This window comes from Phymastichus coffea, unplaced genomic scaffold (genome assembly GCF_024137745.1).
Source record: "Phymastichus coffea isolate CEN01 unplaced genomic scaffold, Cenicafe_Pcof_1.1 PCOF00019, whole genome shotgun sequence".
NCBI classification, from domain to species: domain Eukaryota; kingdom Metazoa; phylum Arthropoda; class Insecta; order Hymenoptera; family Eulophidae; genus Phymastichus; species Phymastichus coffea.
Genome location: NW_026706830.1, coordinates 1828451 through 1843098, shown reverse-complemented (window position 1 = coordinate 1843098; position 14648 = coordinate 1828451). Strand labels below are relative to the sequence as shown.

General features: G+C 35.0%; 1 protein-coding gene across 2 annotated transcripts in view; it reads right to left on the bottom strand.

Moving 5' to 3' along the window:
- LOC131675319 (protein slit) overlaps window positions 1-14648 on the bottom strand; it is a 1191763-nt gene that overhangs the window by 341319 nt on the left and 835796 nt on the right. For both annotated transcript variants that reach the window (XM_058954254.1, XM_058954253.1), the window contains exon 6: window positions 8656-8836. In XM_058954254.1, the coding sequence (XP_058810237.1) occupies window positions 8656-8836 (181 nt within the window). The remainder of the gene's footprint in view (window positions 1-8655; window positions 8837-14648) is intronic.

The window sequence follows — 14648 nt, the reverse complement described above, 5'->3', positions numbered from 1 at the left end:
CTGGGCTCCTCGGGTGCGGATTCCACGGTCGAAAGGCCATTGTGGTCCGCCCCGAACCGTAGGAACGGGTTGCCTCTGACCCCCCGTGAGCGAGGGCTCCCACGGGGCACCCTCTCCCGCGCTCAATGGGAGGGGTGCAACGTGTGCCACTACCCCGGGGTGACCCGTACGGACCGCTGCCCGCGCGTGCGGCAACACGCCGACCTGGTCCAGGAGAGACTGGGGTGGGAGGCACGCGGCAGACCTCCATTGGACGACCAGGGCCAGGAGATACCACCAAGGCCAGCTAGGTGATGATGTCCTGCCCCCGTGGGCAGGACCACCGATACATCGCCCTGTCGTCCAATAAAGATAGATTTGACATTACTCGAACTATGATCCTTTATTATCCTTCCCCACCTCCTCCTCGGAAAGTACGGCGCTAACGGGATCATCGTCAAGGACCCTATAGGTCCAGACTGGAAGGGGGCTGTGACGGTAATCGTCAAGTTAGCGCCAATCATTTAACCTTATTGTTGTCCGTGAGGGCAGCACCTCCCAGGGGGGACAAAAACATGTAACGAAGGAATTCGGCACGCGAGCAGACGGAACGCGCGCGACAAGATTCGAACTAGTGAAGCGTTAACCATCATATCGTTCGCCCGCTTTTTCGTTGACGTTACCACATACCCACGTGCCATTTGACGATTTCTCGCCGATATAAGATTATCCAGCTGAGAGCCAGTGATCCAGGACTACAGCCGCCAAGGAGCCTTCCAGCTATCAACTCGAGGCCCAGCCGAGTGTGTGCTTGTGAGGTTTCGCCATCGAGGGCGAAACCGTTCCGTGCGTGCGTTCTCGGTTCGCGAAATCGACAATAAAAACTGTTTCGCTCCGTGTGAGTTAATTGTGTTTTCTTCGATCGCCTACAGATATAAGGTAAGCTGGCCAGCTTAATTTCGCGATCGCGATTATACAAGTAATAACTCGATGCTAACATTCGATGCGTGCATGGAACGGCTCTAGTAACGAAGAGCAGCGAGCGACCGGCAAAGCGTGTTGCCGATGAGCGAGCGTGTATGTAAACAAACGCGCGGGCCGACATTTTGTGAAATTAGAGGAATAATAAAAGATCCGATTTATACTACTAACAAGTGTTTTCGTTGATTCTCTCATTTCACATAGCTTCCACTCAATTTATTACAGGTTAAGTTCTATTACCGGCTGACTGAGGCACACTTTCTCGTGCTCCCCGAATACGTATTGAGCATTGATAAATTCGCGTGTCCTTTCGAATATAATTACGCGAATTAAATTATTTAAACGGTTATACCCCGTTACAACTATTATATTTCATTATTCCATTACGATATCATGGTGTAAATCTCTTGGATACTATTAAAATTGTTAAGTAGTTGATGTAGTTTGAAATTTTCTGAAATCAGCCCTTACAAATGAATTCATCCCTAAAACTCAATCTCAAGTATTATTTTTTCATTACTTGAAAATACCCTAGGACTATTCAGTGGCGTAAAACGTGTAATAATATTAGTTCACATCCTTGGTATTGAATTAGAATTCTTCACCCCACTGATGTATCAACCCCTATTTTTCAATAAAAAAATGACACCCTTTTCCATATGAAAATACTAGTTTCTTGAGTTTGACGAAAAAAATTTTTGCAGTATGCACAATATTCAAATACGAAATCGACTGTTCTCACCTTAATAAAAATAACCTATAATAAGGGGTGTACCAGCCCCACAGGAGATATTGTCGTATCTCTATGATTTTATTCTTTTTCTATGGGACTTTCAAAAGTAATAAAAAATTAATGATTCAAAGCAAGAAGAACTAACTAATTATCGAATAAATGCATACGAAGAATAAACGTATAAACGCTTGGAAAACAAATTAAGAGAAGTGAACAGCTTAAAATAACAAGATAAGATTAAATTTATCATTTTCTTGTTGTTGTTGTCGAGATCGGACGGTGGGAAAAACCTCAACGGTTAAATTATCGTCTTGCTATGTTTTGGATAGATAAGACCTTTTTCGACGATGCGATCACACTCTTGAACTCACAATCAGCTCGCCAAAACAACACTCAAATACTCGATATTACCTCTCATCATCAGTCTTTAGTCAGAGCTTCATCGAGCTCGTTTGAATCAGTATATTAATTGTGAGTGCAGTGTTTGTTGAATTTACAAGAAATTACATTGGAATCCAATAAATGTGCAACCAAATTTCAAACTTCAAATTTCATCAAAGTATAACATAGTATTTTGGAATTCATACATATTAATTCTACCATATAATTTTTGGTCAATATTTATTTCCTGATTGTAAGTAAAATTTCCTTTTGCGTAAAATTTCTTAACGCGGTAATTGATAGATATTGTATACATGCCCTCGCCATTTTTCAAAAAACGCACAGAAATTGAAAGTACTCTATTTTACAGCTCTTTACAAGCCCTATCTAAAGAAACCATAAAAAATTATTTTCATCATTTTTTTTACTCTACATTTTTGAATTAAATATTTTTCCGAAGAAAAAAGCTCAAAAATTTTCATACTCACATCGTATTTGACGAAAATAATTTTTTAATTAGTGATTTAGATATAGCTTATAAAGAGTTATAAAATGCAATACTTCATATTTTTATGTGGTCTTTTTCCAGAATTGGTGAGGGATCAAAGATGGACAAGAAATTTTGGAATTTTCAATATTCAATTATCGTTCGAAGAAATTAGAAATGAAATTGATACGTAATTGTCAGTGTAATGTTGATTTAAATGATATTAAAAATTATTGCCTGACTTTGTAAAAAAATATTCAAATTAATGCGCTTCGGATTTCATCATATAAAAAACAAATAATAATTATTATTTCTAGGTATTGGAAAAATGACTATTAATCCTATAAATGTTATACAATTATTATTATTATCTTTTCAAGCTATGAATATACAAGAATGTCCCATTACTAAAGATGAAATTGCTTTGAAGGATAATATAGAAAAACTATTACTTGATTGTATAAATAACTTTGAGGATCCAGAATTCATTGTGGAATCTACATTAGCTTTTCAAGCACCATTTAAGGATACTGAAATGCATATTGTTGAAGATATTGATAAAATCTGGTCAGCGGATGTTGATGAACACTCACTAGTATGTACAGCGGATACAAGAGATCTATCTTGGGATTACAAACGAAAAGCTGTGGACTATTGGAGAAGCGGAGTTACGAAAAATCTCGCTCTGCAAACTATGCAGCATAGATTTCGAAAAGTCCAATCAATTACACAGTTGAAGCGATGGGCGCATACTTTGAATAAAGGAGGCACTTATAAAGGAAAAAATTGGAAGAATCAATAAATTTGTATTAGATAATTTTCAGTCGGCTTCCGATGCCGGTTATATAATTCACGATAGAGATTTACAAAAATGGGCATTACAAGCTCAGAAAATCGTTGGACATGAAAATATAAGGTTTAAAGCGTCACGTCATTGGCTACAAAATTTTAAAAAGGCTCACAGAATAGTCAGCAGAAAGATAAATAAATTCGTAACAAAAAAGACTGTTGAAGGGAGAGAATATTTACAAAAAACAGCTGATGATTTTGTTTCAGATGTGAAAAAAATAATTAAAAGCAAAGGTTTGGAATCAATTTACAATTCAGATCAGAGTGGATTTCAAATTGAAATGCACTCGGGAAGAACACTAGCTATTGAAGGCGAAAAGCAAATTGAATGTCTTGTAGAATCTGTAAGTTCGACGACTCACAGTTACACAATTCAACCACTCATTTCAGGTGATAGGAGACTGCTTTCCCCATTATTCATTGTTTTAAAGGAAAGTAAAGGAACCTTTGGACCGGTAGTAGAATCCAAATTATTCAAGCCATCAAATATTTACGTGATGCCTTCCGCTTCTGGAAAACTGACTTCAGGTATGATATTTATTATTGATGATTACAGTTTTTAACTTATGTCATGTGAATAAAAATGAGTTTTTTCAATGGTTACAGAACATTTCAAAACATGGCTGAAGGATGTGTATTTTCCCAATGTTGGGCATTCAAGTGTCTTATTAATTGATTCGTGGAGTGGGCATTGCCCTGATGCTGTAAAGGAAGCAGCACCTCCAAACAAAATTGTTGATGTAAAAATAATTCCAAAAGGAACAACAGGCAAAATTCAGCCACTAGATGCTTTCGGCTTCCGAGTGTGGAAAAATTACGTCCGTCGCTTCGAGGACAGTGTAACATTAATGAATGAGGATATAGAACTTCATAAAAGAAATAACATTATAAAACTCCAATCCTTGGTACATAATCAATTGTCATCTCCTCGATACAATAACCTATTCAAATATTCATGGTATAAAAGTGGCTACGTTGAATCAAAGCCAGATAAATTTGATAACCCCGTAGATTTTAGTTTTGGTAATGATTGTAATGAGCGTTGTGAAGTTGCTGGTTGCTCTAACTCAGCAATTGTAAGATGCTCTTGGTGTAAGAAATCATTATGCTTGAAACATTTTTTTAATGATTATCATTATTGCCAGGATTATAAAAAGTAACATTAAAACTCGAAACCATTGAAATATTAAATTTAAAATTTTTTTGTACTTTGAATCATTAATTTTTTATTACTTTTGAAAGTCCCATAGAAAAAGAATAAAATCATAGAGATACGACAATATCTCCTGTGGGGCTGGTAAACCCCTTATTATAGGTTATTTTTATTAAGGTGAGAACAGTCGATTTCGTATTTGAATATTGTGCATACTGCCAAAATTTTTTTCGTCAAACTCAAGAAACTAGTATTTTCATATGGAAAAGGGTGTCATTTTTTTATTGAAAAATAGGGGTTGATACATCAGTGGGGTGAAGAATTCTAATTCAATACCAAGGATGTGAACTAATATTATTACACGTTTTACGCCACTGAATAGTCCTAGGGTATTTTCAAGTAATGAAAAAATAATACTTGAGATTGAGTTTTAGGGATGAATTCATTTGTAAGGGCTGATTTCAGAAAATTTCAAACTACATCAACTACTTAACAATTTTAATAGTATCCAAGAGATTTACACCATGATATCGTAATGGAATAATGAAATATAATAGTATAAATGTTAGGGGTAGCTCACCCCCTCAAGGGATTTTTTTTTTGAAAATGCCGGAACAGGTCAACTTTATTTTTGATTATTGTGCATAAAACAATTAATTTTGTCAAGATTTAACAGATTTTGGAATGTGTATAGTGAAAAAAATGGTCATCAAATATAGTTTTTCATTAATAAAAAACGGGGGTTACGAGTCTGATGACTAAAAATAATGCATAAATATGTGCTTTTCAATAACAAGTGTTACCCACTTTGTTTCAGTAAAAAATTACGAATTGTATTCGAGAAATTAAAAAAAAATTTGTTTTTAGGGGTGAACTTCAAGGGTGGGTTTCACCCCTTAAATGGGCTTATGGGCACGTAAAAAAAAATACGCGTCGAATATTTTTTTGATGTTCTACAACATATCACAATTTCAAGAAAATCAGTGAGGTACACCTCGGGTACCTTCCTTGTTAGTGTAACGCTCAGAACTTGGATCATTAGGATCTTTATAGATCTGAGTGGAATCTATTATTGAAATTTTCCGTGCCTTCTGTAAAGATTGGCGCTAAAATAATCAATTTAAGATTTCTGGGACTAGATAAGCACCGACGCCGTGCTCCAAAAATTTTCAGTATCTTAAATCAACGACAATCTTTCTTTTCCCGGATAAAGTGATAAATCACAGCCCGAAAGGACTAATTCTCGTTTCACTTTTAGTGGGATATTACACTATGAAATATTTCCGGAGTGGATAAGAAAAAAAAATTTCAAAAGTTGAAGACGAAAGAATGGACCAGAATACTAGAAAATCTAAGCTGTGAGTATCTGAGTTTTTATACTACACACACACACACATACACACATACATACATGTATATATATACTTTAAAGGTCGCTTGGATCCTTAGGAGTAACGAGCACGCGGTTTGGGATTCACACCGGTAGTGTTAGCTACTACGTGTAAATCCAAACGATACTGCTGATCTTGAACCGCACAACCTATTTCTCGCGGCCCTCTTCCCCTCTCTCGTTCTAATCCTCTCGCACCTGATCGTGTTTGTTCTCGCAAGCTTAATTAGACTATCTTTCGAGATGTGACATTAACAAGTGCCGCCTGTTATAATACACATACAGGGTGAGTCATTTTAATTTATGAACCCCCATATCTCACACTCTATGCATAGTACAGAAAAATAGTTCAGACAAAAGTTGCTCAATACCAAAAGGGCCATATTTTGGTGACCTTAAATGTGACCTTAAAATGATGGGTCAAGGTCATTCCAAGGTCTTTTTTTTTTAAATAGGAACCCTTACTTTTTATATCGGATTTGAATTCTGCGTTAAAATCTACGTTAAAATCATGTAATATATGTGGGGTCTAAATGACCCCCACCCCACCTCCATTCGTTTCCAGGTCAACTTTACTTTTTAAATGGAACCCCTCATTTTTCGTTGCAGGTTTGAATTCTACGTGAAATTGTACGTTCAGATGATAGGATATTAATAGGGTCCGAATGACCCCCCCCCCCCAAAGTATTTTCAAGGTCAACCTAACTTTTTTAATGAAATCCCCTATGTCTCACACCGGATTTGAAAAACACGGGAAATTATTCGTCCGGAATAACATTTAAAGGTTTATTTTCGTGACCTTTCAAGGGTCAATTTAAGGGCAAAATTTTAAAAAGTTAAATTATAATTTTTTCAAATTTTATGACGAAACAGTCGCAGTAAAATCACAAAAGATGTCAACAAAAGACGTCAAAAAAGCGTGGCAGTGCAGCTGATTTGAGAAGCACCTTTTATTCTCTTCAACAATTACGGCTGATCACCATAATTGCACCGCGGGGTAGGTGCACCTCCCTTTTATTGCGCGACAAAATACTAGCTAGAGTATTTTGTATATCGCGATCGTTATTTTTCGTATTCGCGCCGAGCGTTAGTTTTCGTGGCAACAATTCGAATTCTCTCTCTCTCTTTCTCTCTCTCCGTATTATTATTAATCATTGTAAATCCTATTCGCGTGCGTTAGTCTTTCGGCCTGTAAAAGATTGTCATTTTCTAGTCATAAACGTTATTAATTTTATTCGTCGCATTACATCATTTTGTTTCCTAATAGTTTAATAGATCTATCACAGATTAAATGTTAATCCGATTTCATTTAGGGGATTAGTCGAATTAAGCATTAGGTTACTCACACCTAAGATAGATAGAGTATCAAAAGTCACGTGAATTAAGGTGAGTTCAACTCTGTTAGAAAGAAGACACTGAAACGAAAGTATCAAACGTAAAGGTGACTACACGTATAACCATAAGTGATTAACAGAGCAACAGTTAGCTCTGCATCGTGGGAGTTTGTGCTTCAATAAATTCTTATTGCATTATTTAATCGATCCTGTTACAGGTTTTATTTTATTCTTCAAAAGCTCATCCTTAAACCTGTTTTTATTCAATGTCTCAAGGTTGAATCAACATTTTTTATAAAATCTAACGCCTACTTATTTCTTCTAAAAAGACAAGTATTTTGGTAAAGTTTAGGAGCCCGAACGCTCATGTGTAAGTATGTCTAGGGAGGAAAACCACCCTTAAAACTCACCCCCGAAACAGATTTTTTTAATATCTCTAGATTTGATCGGATTCTTTCGGATAAAACCTATGCCTATTTTTTTCTTATAAAAAATAAGTATTTAAGCATAAATTAGTGGTCCAAATATGTTCAAGGGATGAGAACACCATCCTTAACACCTCTAAAAACCAATTTTTTTAATATTTCGAGATTGGATCGGAATTTCTTAATAAAATCAACGCCTGTTTATTTCTTATAAAATAGTAAGTATTCAGGCATAGTGTAAAGACCCAAGTATATCAAAGAGGTGAGAACCACTCTTAAATATATTGTTTTTAAATATATTCACCCATATAAAAATTAGTTATTTTCCTGTTAAAAAATATATTTTAGAACATAATTATTATATGTTCAATGATATTGCACTATAAAAATTGTTTGTGCTTAATGATATCCATGTAAATAGTGATAAGCTGAAAAGACATTGATAAGACTATATGAAATATGTATGAAGAAAACAAGATATATTTTTATTCGAGATTAATCTGTTTTCGGTGATTCTGCATATTTGTTTGAACAAAACGTGGAAATAAATTGAGAAATTTTTTTTAAATATTACGTTGAGCAACAACCCCATTATATAATCTAACAATCTAAACATTTAAACAACTACTGTTATTGTTTACGACGCAATGTAACCCTATACGATTTTCAACAAAATAACCCTCCTCTTGGGTTCAATTTTCTTAAATGCATTAAGAAGAAGTAATGTACATTCAAAATAAAATTGCTATTCTTATGATTATATTATTTACAAACAGATTATAGTCAGAAATTTTAAAAATATCAAATAAATAATAAAAATTAAAAAGTTACAAAAAAGGTAATGTGCGATTTATGAATAATTAAGAATTGTTTAAAATAAATTATTTATATAACAGATATTACAATACAAATGTATACAAATATTCAATTTATCAGAACTTACATATTTTTTTGTAAATTTAAAAAAGTAATTGAATCACCATATCCTGTAAATGCATCTTCAGCTAACGAAGTTATATTATTTGCTTTCAAGTCAAGATGTCTTAAGCGATGTAGCCGACGTAAGGCATCACTTGGTACAGAGTGCAAGTTATTGTCTCCCAGTTTTAAGTACTGCAAATTTTCTGAAAAAAAAAGTAATTCAAGATAATACAAATAATATTCATGCTTACATTCATAGATTATGTAGTATTATCAATTATGTAAAGAAAGTTTAGATGATAACACAGTTCTCTAAACTTCTAAACTTCTAATAATAAGCGAATTGATTATACGGGATAAAAAAACAATTTAAAAAAAAATCCGTTAAAAGACGTAAGAATTTCAAATTAAAGGAAAATTCACAAAAATACTTGAAGAGAATGATTAAAACTATATTTATTTTTTTTTTATTTTTGTTTATTTGTTTTTTTCTTTTTTTGACTTGAACAAATATTTTCTATTTTTCTTTTGCAGACTTTAAAAAGAAGGTCCTATCTTGGATTTAAATTTTTTTATGTATATTTACACATTCCAGTAAAAGAGTTAATCGTATTTCTTTGTTCCAGAAATAGTTCCATTTCATTATTAACCTGATTTGAGCATAATACGTATTATGACTGATTACAAGAATTTTGAATAAGTCTATTAATAATTCTTGTTTAAATTTATAAAGATTAATTTACATTCAATTTGATGTTATTAGAATGTTCATGTTATTCAAATTATTCTATATTTAAACATAGTTTAAGTTTTACCAATTTTTATGATAAGCTGATGAGTTGATATGACATAAGTTTAAAAAGATTATAAATTGATTTATTTGGTTTTTTCGGGTAGTTTTTCAATCTTTATTATACGTAATCCCATGTTAATTCCACAACTGACAGTGTAGAATATATGCACATATTTAATTAACTATAGTGTCTAAATAACGATAATGTCTAATTCATTTGCATTTAAAAAAATGAATAAGTCTTTGTTATATCAGAGAATCGTGGGTTGAAGAGTATCGCTAATATATCTTGCATGTACTGTGACGGTAAACGTCGAATTAGCGCTAATAAAATAACCTAATTGCTGCTCGCGGGGGCAGCACCGACCGGGGAGACGAAAAATGAAACGAAGGAATTGGGCGCGCGAGCAGACGGAACGCACGCGATTGAAAACGAACCAGTGAGGGTTCATCCATTATCGTGCTCGTCCGCTTATTCGATAACTACCGATTCGCAAGCCGCTAAGACCGAAAATCAAGAGAAGATCGTCCGTGCCAGTGATAATCAGGAGTAATCGCTGTTGCCACGGTGCCGTATAGCTGCCAAAGGGAGAGACCCGAGCCGACGAAGAAGCGTCGCCCTCCACGAGATCGACAGAGTGTGCGTGAGGTTTCGCCATCGAGGGCGAAACCACGTGTGCGCGAATTCGCAATCCGCGACACTAACACAGACAGTTTCCTCGCAGTACGACTCGCTGTCGTCCACTTCGTACGTCGGCAATATTAAGGTAAGCTGACCAGCTTAATTTCGCGGTCGTGATACGATTATTGCTCGGTTAATTATTCGTCCGATGCGTGCATGCAGTAGCTCTACAAACAAAGAGCAGCGAGCGTCCCGACATTGCATGTTGTCGTTGAGCGAGCGCCGATGTCAACATAAACACGCGGGCCGATCTAATGTAGCATTTAATAGAAAATAAAAGGTGCTGTTCGTATTATTAACAAATGCTCTCAGCGTGTTTGCTCCCTAATAACTCCACTCCTCATAGATTCATAGATTTATTGGTTGACTGACAACTGTTTCCCTCCTGCTTTCCGACTAACGTATCGAGCATAGGTAATTACGCGCGCCCTTCGGTGGAATTGCGCGAATAAAGTAATTAAACGGTACCCACCCCATTACAGTACATGTATTATATACTGCGCAATGCACAAGCGTTAGTACCCTGGGAGTGAAAGCCTAGCTTTTATTGCTGTCAGAATGTCCGTACCTTCATCAAATATAAATTTTTACGACAAATTTTGTTGATTTCATTTTCTGACCTTTGCATGGCTATGTATAAATTTTCAGTAATAAACTTTGGACAACAGAACTGACGTAATACAGTTTTTTAATTTGACGAATTCAACAATTTTTCTTATTTTTGTGGTTACCGTTGTGATTGTGTGTGGCGCTCAGGATGTCGCTGATGGTGTTCGGCAGCCCGACCCAGCTGATTGCCGGCTGCCACTTCATCGGCGATTTTCTGCTCGCCCCAGGGGTGTCAGTGTTCCGTGAGTGTTGGTGTTGGTGCCTGGGAGTGTAACGGATCTGCATGTGTCATCAACATGCATTTCCGCTGCATTTCCCGGTGAAGTTTCTCGTTTTTCTTTTGCCGGTCGGTTCACAACACGTGGTCGTGAGTGAGTGTGTGCGTGCGCTCTCTTATTTCGTGGTGCGCTCCTTTTTTCTCTTTTGAGTGTCCGTCGGATCGCGTTCGTCGCTTATTTCGTCAATATCTCCGGTTGTGGTATTCGGGCATGAAAAGGGTTAATTGTTTATTTTATTGCGCGTTTATTTACATTTTATGCAACTGGTTACGGGGCGGCAAGGAACAGGAATGGCTTTCCTGAGGTGTTGCAAATAATACAACGCTCAGGAAAGGCCTTGTAATGTACCGCATTACACTTTAAGATTACTTTTATCACATGTATACAAGATATTTTAAACCAGTTTTAGTGGCCCGTTTCACTTTGGATTAATAAAATAGTGATTTATTGTCTTAACCCATTAACGCTCAAAACCATCGATCTTACACCATGTTATCGACCACGAAATTCATGCATAGATCGAAGATACCGTACCTTATGTTTTTAAGCATTCTAAATATAAATCTGGGCTCAAAATTCAAAACTGTTGAATGTAAAATTAAATATATCGGTTTGTTTATAAAAAAAGTCTCCTAAAAATCTGTTTTTCTCATTATTGTTCTTTTTCTCAAAAACTATAATGTTGAGCAAAAAGTTCCAAAGGCAAAAATGTTTTATAATTCGTCAACGAACTCTATTTAAATTTTTTATATTTAAAGACATTTTTTTTGAAAATTTCATATTTCATTCATACGTGATGAACAAGTAAAATCTTCGTACCCATTTAATTTAATTAATTTTTAACATTATCTTTTCAACATGTCAAAAATAGAATATAAATACAGCTTAAATTTATTGGTTTTCATGTTTTTTTTCTCAATGAGATAAGCGTATTGAATATAATATAATTATACAGTTTTTCTAATTATCTTACATAGGTAATACAATAATGTGGTAGTTCATCGTATTCTGGACGAAAAAAATGATTTACACGGATTGATTTTGTACACCAAGCACATCGCATGATTGCATTCTTTCTACAAAAGTCACAAATAATTGAATAGTTATTGAAGGAATAATCAACTGGTGTGTCACATTTCGATGGTTTTTGCAACATTTAACCACTTTTGTACTAGGCAAACCTGATCATATTTACGAATCGAGGAGATGAAAATTGATTATAAGCTAACGAATGAAGTTTAAGAATATTATTTCTCAAATACAAATTAATGTTGTAGCCATGCGTAATAATAAAATCGGAAAAATGTATTATATAGTTCTTGTAAGGACGAAAAAAGTATACCTCGCACGGTTGAATAAATTCAGTGGTTCCAGTAGGGATCTTCAATATTTTTACTTTTTTATTGCCTTTATCGACGTGCCTCAGTTTTTCTTCTGTTTTTGTCCAGTCCACGAATCCCAGCAAAGAACTGATTCATTTCCAGCAATTCGATGATAAATATCTTGAAACCATATTGATGTTAGGTCTACGGTTATTTTTCCAGATGAAGAAGCTACTACATGTATATGATCAGCTTTGTTCATTTTTTTTATACTGTTGGTTCAAAACGACTATTTATTTCTTACAAAACAATTAATAATGGAGCCTTCAGTTCTCCATTAGCAGAGGTAATAGGCTGCATGGTATAAGTGTATGTTAAAGAATTGATAGATTGTGCCAAGCATTCAAATTTCACAGTTCCTTTAAATATTAAAGTTCGTCCTGTATGACATTCTAAACTAAAACCAGATTGATCGGTATTATAAGTATTTTGATTATCAAATTTTACTATTTTCGACCTAACTTTAGTAACAAAATTATTTGCTTGTTGAATAAGCTCTTTTTTATTTGATAGTTGTGCTTAAGTTACAAATTTATAGATTTTTCTGGATACAATACCATGCTTCATTTTGAAGTTATGTATATATTTTGGAAAAGCTTTCAACAGTTTTTCAGACAGTAGCACATTGTCTCTTGCTTCGATGGCCTACCTTTTAATTGTTACGTCTCGTGCATCAACTACGAATAGCTAATGAATGAGACGTTCCAATATGTTGACTAGTGGTTAGATATGTCTCACTTATAATAAATGTATGTGGAAATGTAAATATGTATGTATGATAATTGCACTACTTTGATTATCGTAGTTTTTAATTGTTGATAGAAATGCAGCAGGCTCTAACTGCTTGTTGAATTGTATTGGATAGGTCGTTGAATAATATTTGCACGATATTACTTTGTAACAGTCGCGAGTTTATTAAGTAAAGTAATCACCAATTGTCGGACCGGTGTGTACGGAGTTGAGTCTCACAGGTACTTATTGACTGACTGACGGACTACTGATCAACTGCCCCCCGAGTAATTTTGTTCATTCCTTTTTATATCTTTTACAGCTCTTTTCAGCTCAGTATTGCGATATGGTGTGACATTTTGTTTTTGCTGAATATAAATTCTTGCGTTCGGTGACTTTATTTCGGAGTGTCATTTACCTCGCGTTTCGTCAGCTTTTTACTGACGTGCGAGTAGTTTAGCAGCTTTGAATTTCATAAATGTGCATTTGATACAAAAAGGATGCGCCGTAAGACGTAACACCCCAGGGCCTAAGACATTGCAATGTTTGTATGAAAATACTTCTGAAATTCAAAGCTACTAGCGGTTTATACAGAAATTTTGCGGTGTGTGCACTTTATTTAGTATATAAGGAGCGTGGTTGCTCGACTTTGTACAGTTTGATTTTGACTTGTAATTTACAATGCTTGGACCTCCAAGGAAGCGTCATTTGATGGTCTGCGTAAGTATTTTTCAAATTGATTGTATTTCTTGTTACTTAGTTTTTTTTTTTTTTTTTTTTTATTCCTTGTTATTATTATCTTTATATATTTTCCTTTTTCTAGTTTGCGGATTACTCTTTTATGATATTTGCCAGCACATTGCAACGGCCCTCGTCGAGCACGCGTGGAGTCTGCTAATGATTTCCACAATGCAATCATAGGTCCAAGTGCGGACCATCGATATAATTGCAATTGTATATAAGTGCAATTATATTTGTAAACATAATTGTAATTTTGTAAAAATAAATATCTCTTTTTCTTTTGTTTTTAGATAGAAAATTTGTTTTTTAATTTAAATTCCTTTGCAGTCTTAGCCTAATATCCTAAAGCGAATATCTCGCTTCCCTCCCCGCTTAAAATGTAGCCATGACGTAAAGCATTTGGGGTACTGAATGAAACGACAATTAATTAGACTTTTGTTGAAAATAGGTCATGTTTGTATTTGATTAGTGTTGATTCGAGAGGTAAGCTTTGTTGAGGAATAGGACAGTGGGTATCAGGGTAAATTTGTATCTTGACGTCTGTGTCGTTCAGGTTTGTGTGCACTGTGTCCAGTTGAATTTCTGCGTTTTGTTTGTTATTTTTTGTCATACTGTCATGGTTTTGTCGTCCTAGTATCACTAGCAGGTGGGTTATTGAGCTGAAGAAGGCCCATAGTAGGTTCATAGACCAGCCATAAACCATGTGCAGCGTATATCCTCTGATGATGGTATCAATCGTCAATTTTATTATTTGCAGTAATATTAATATCATTATGATTACTGATGAGATTGATCCGCACG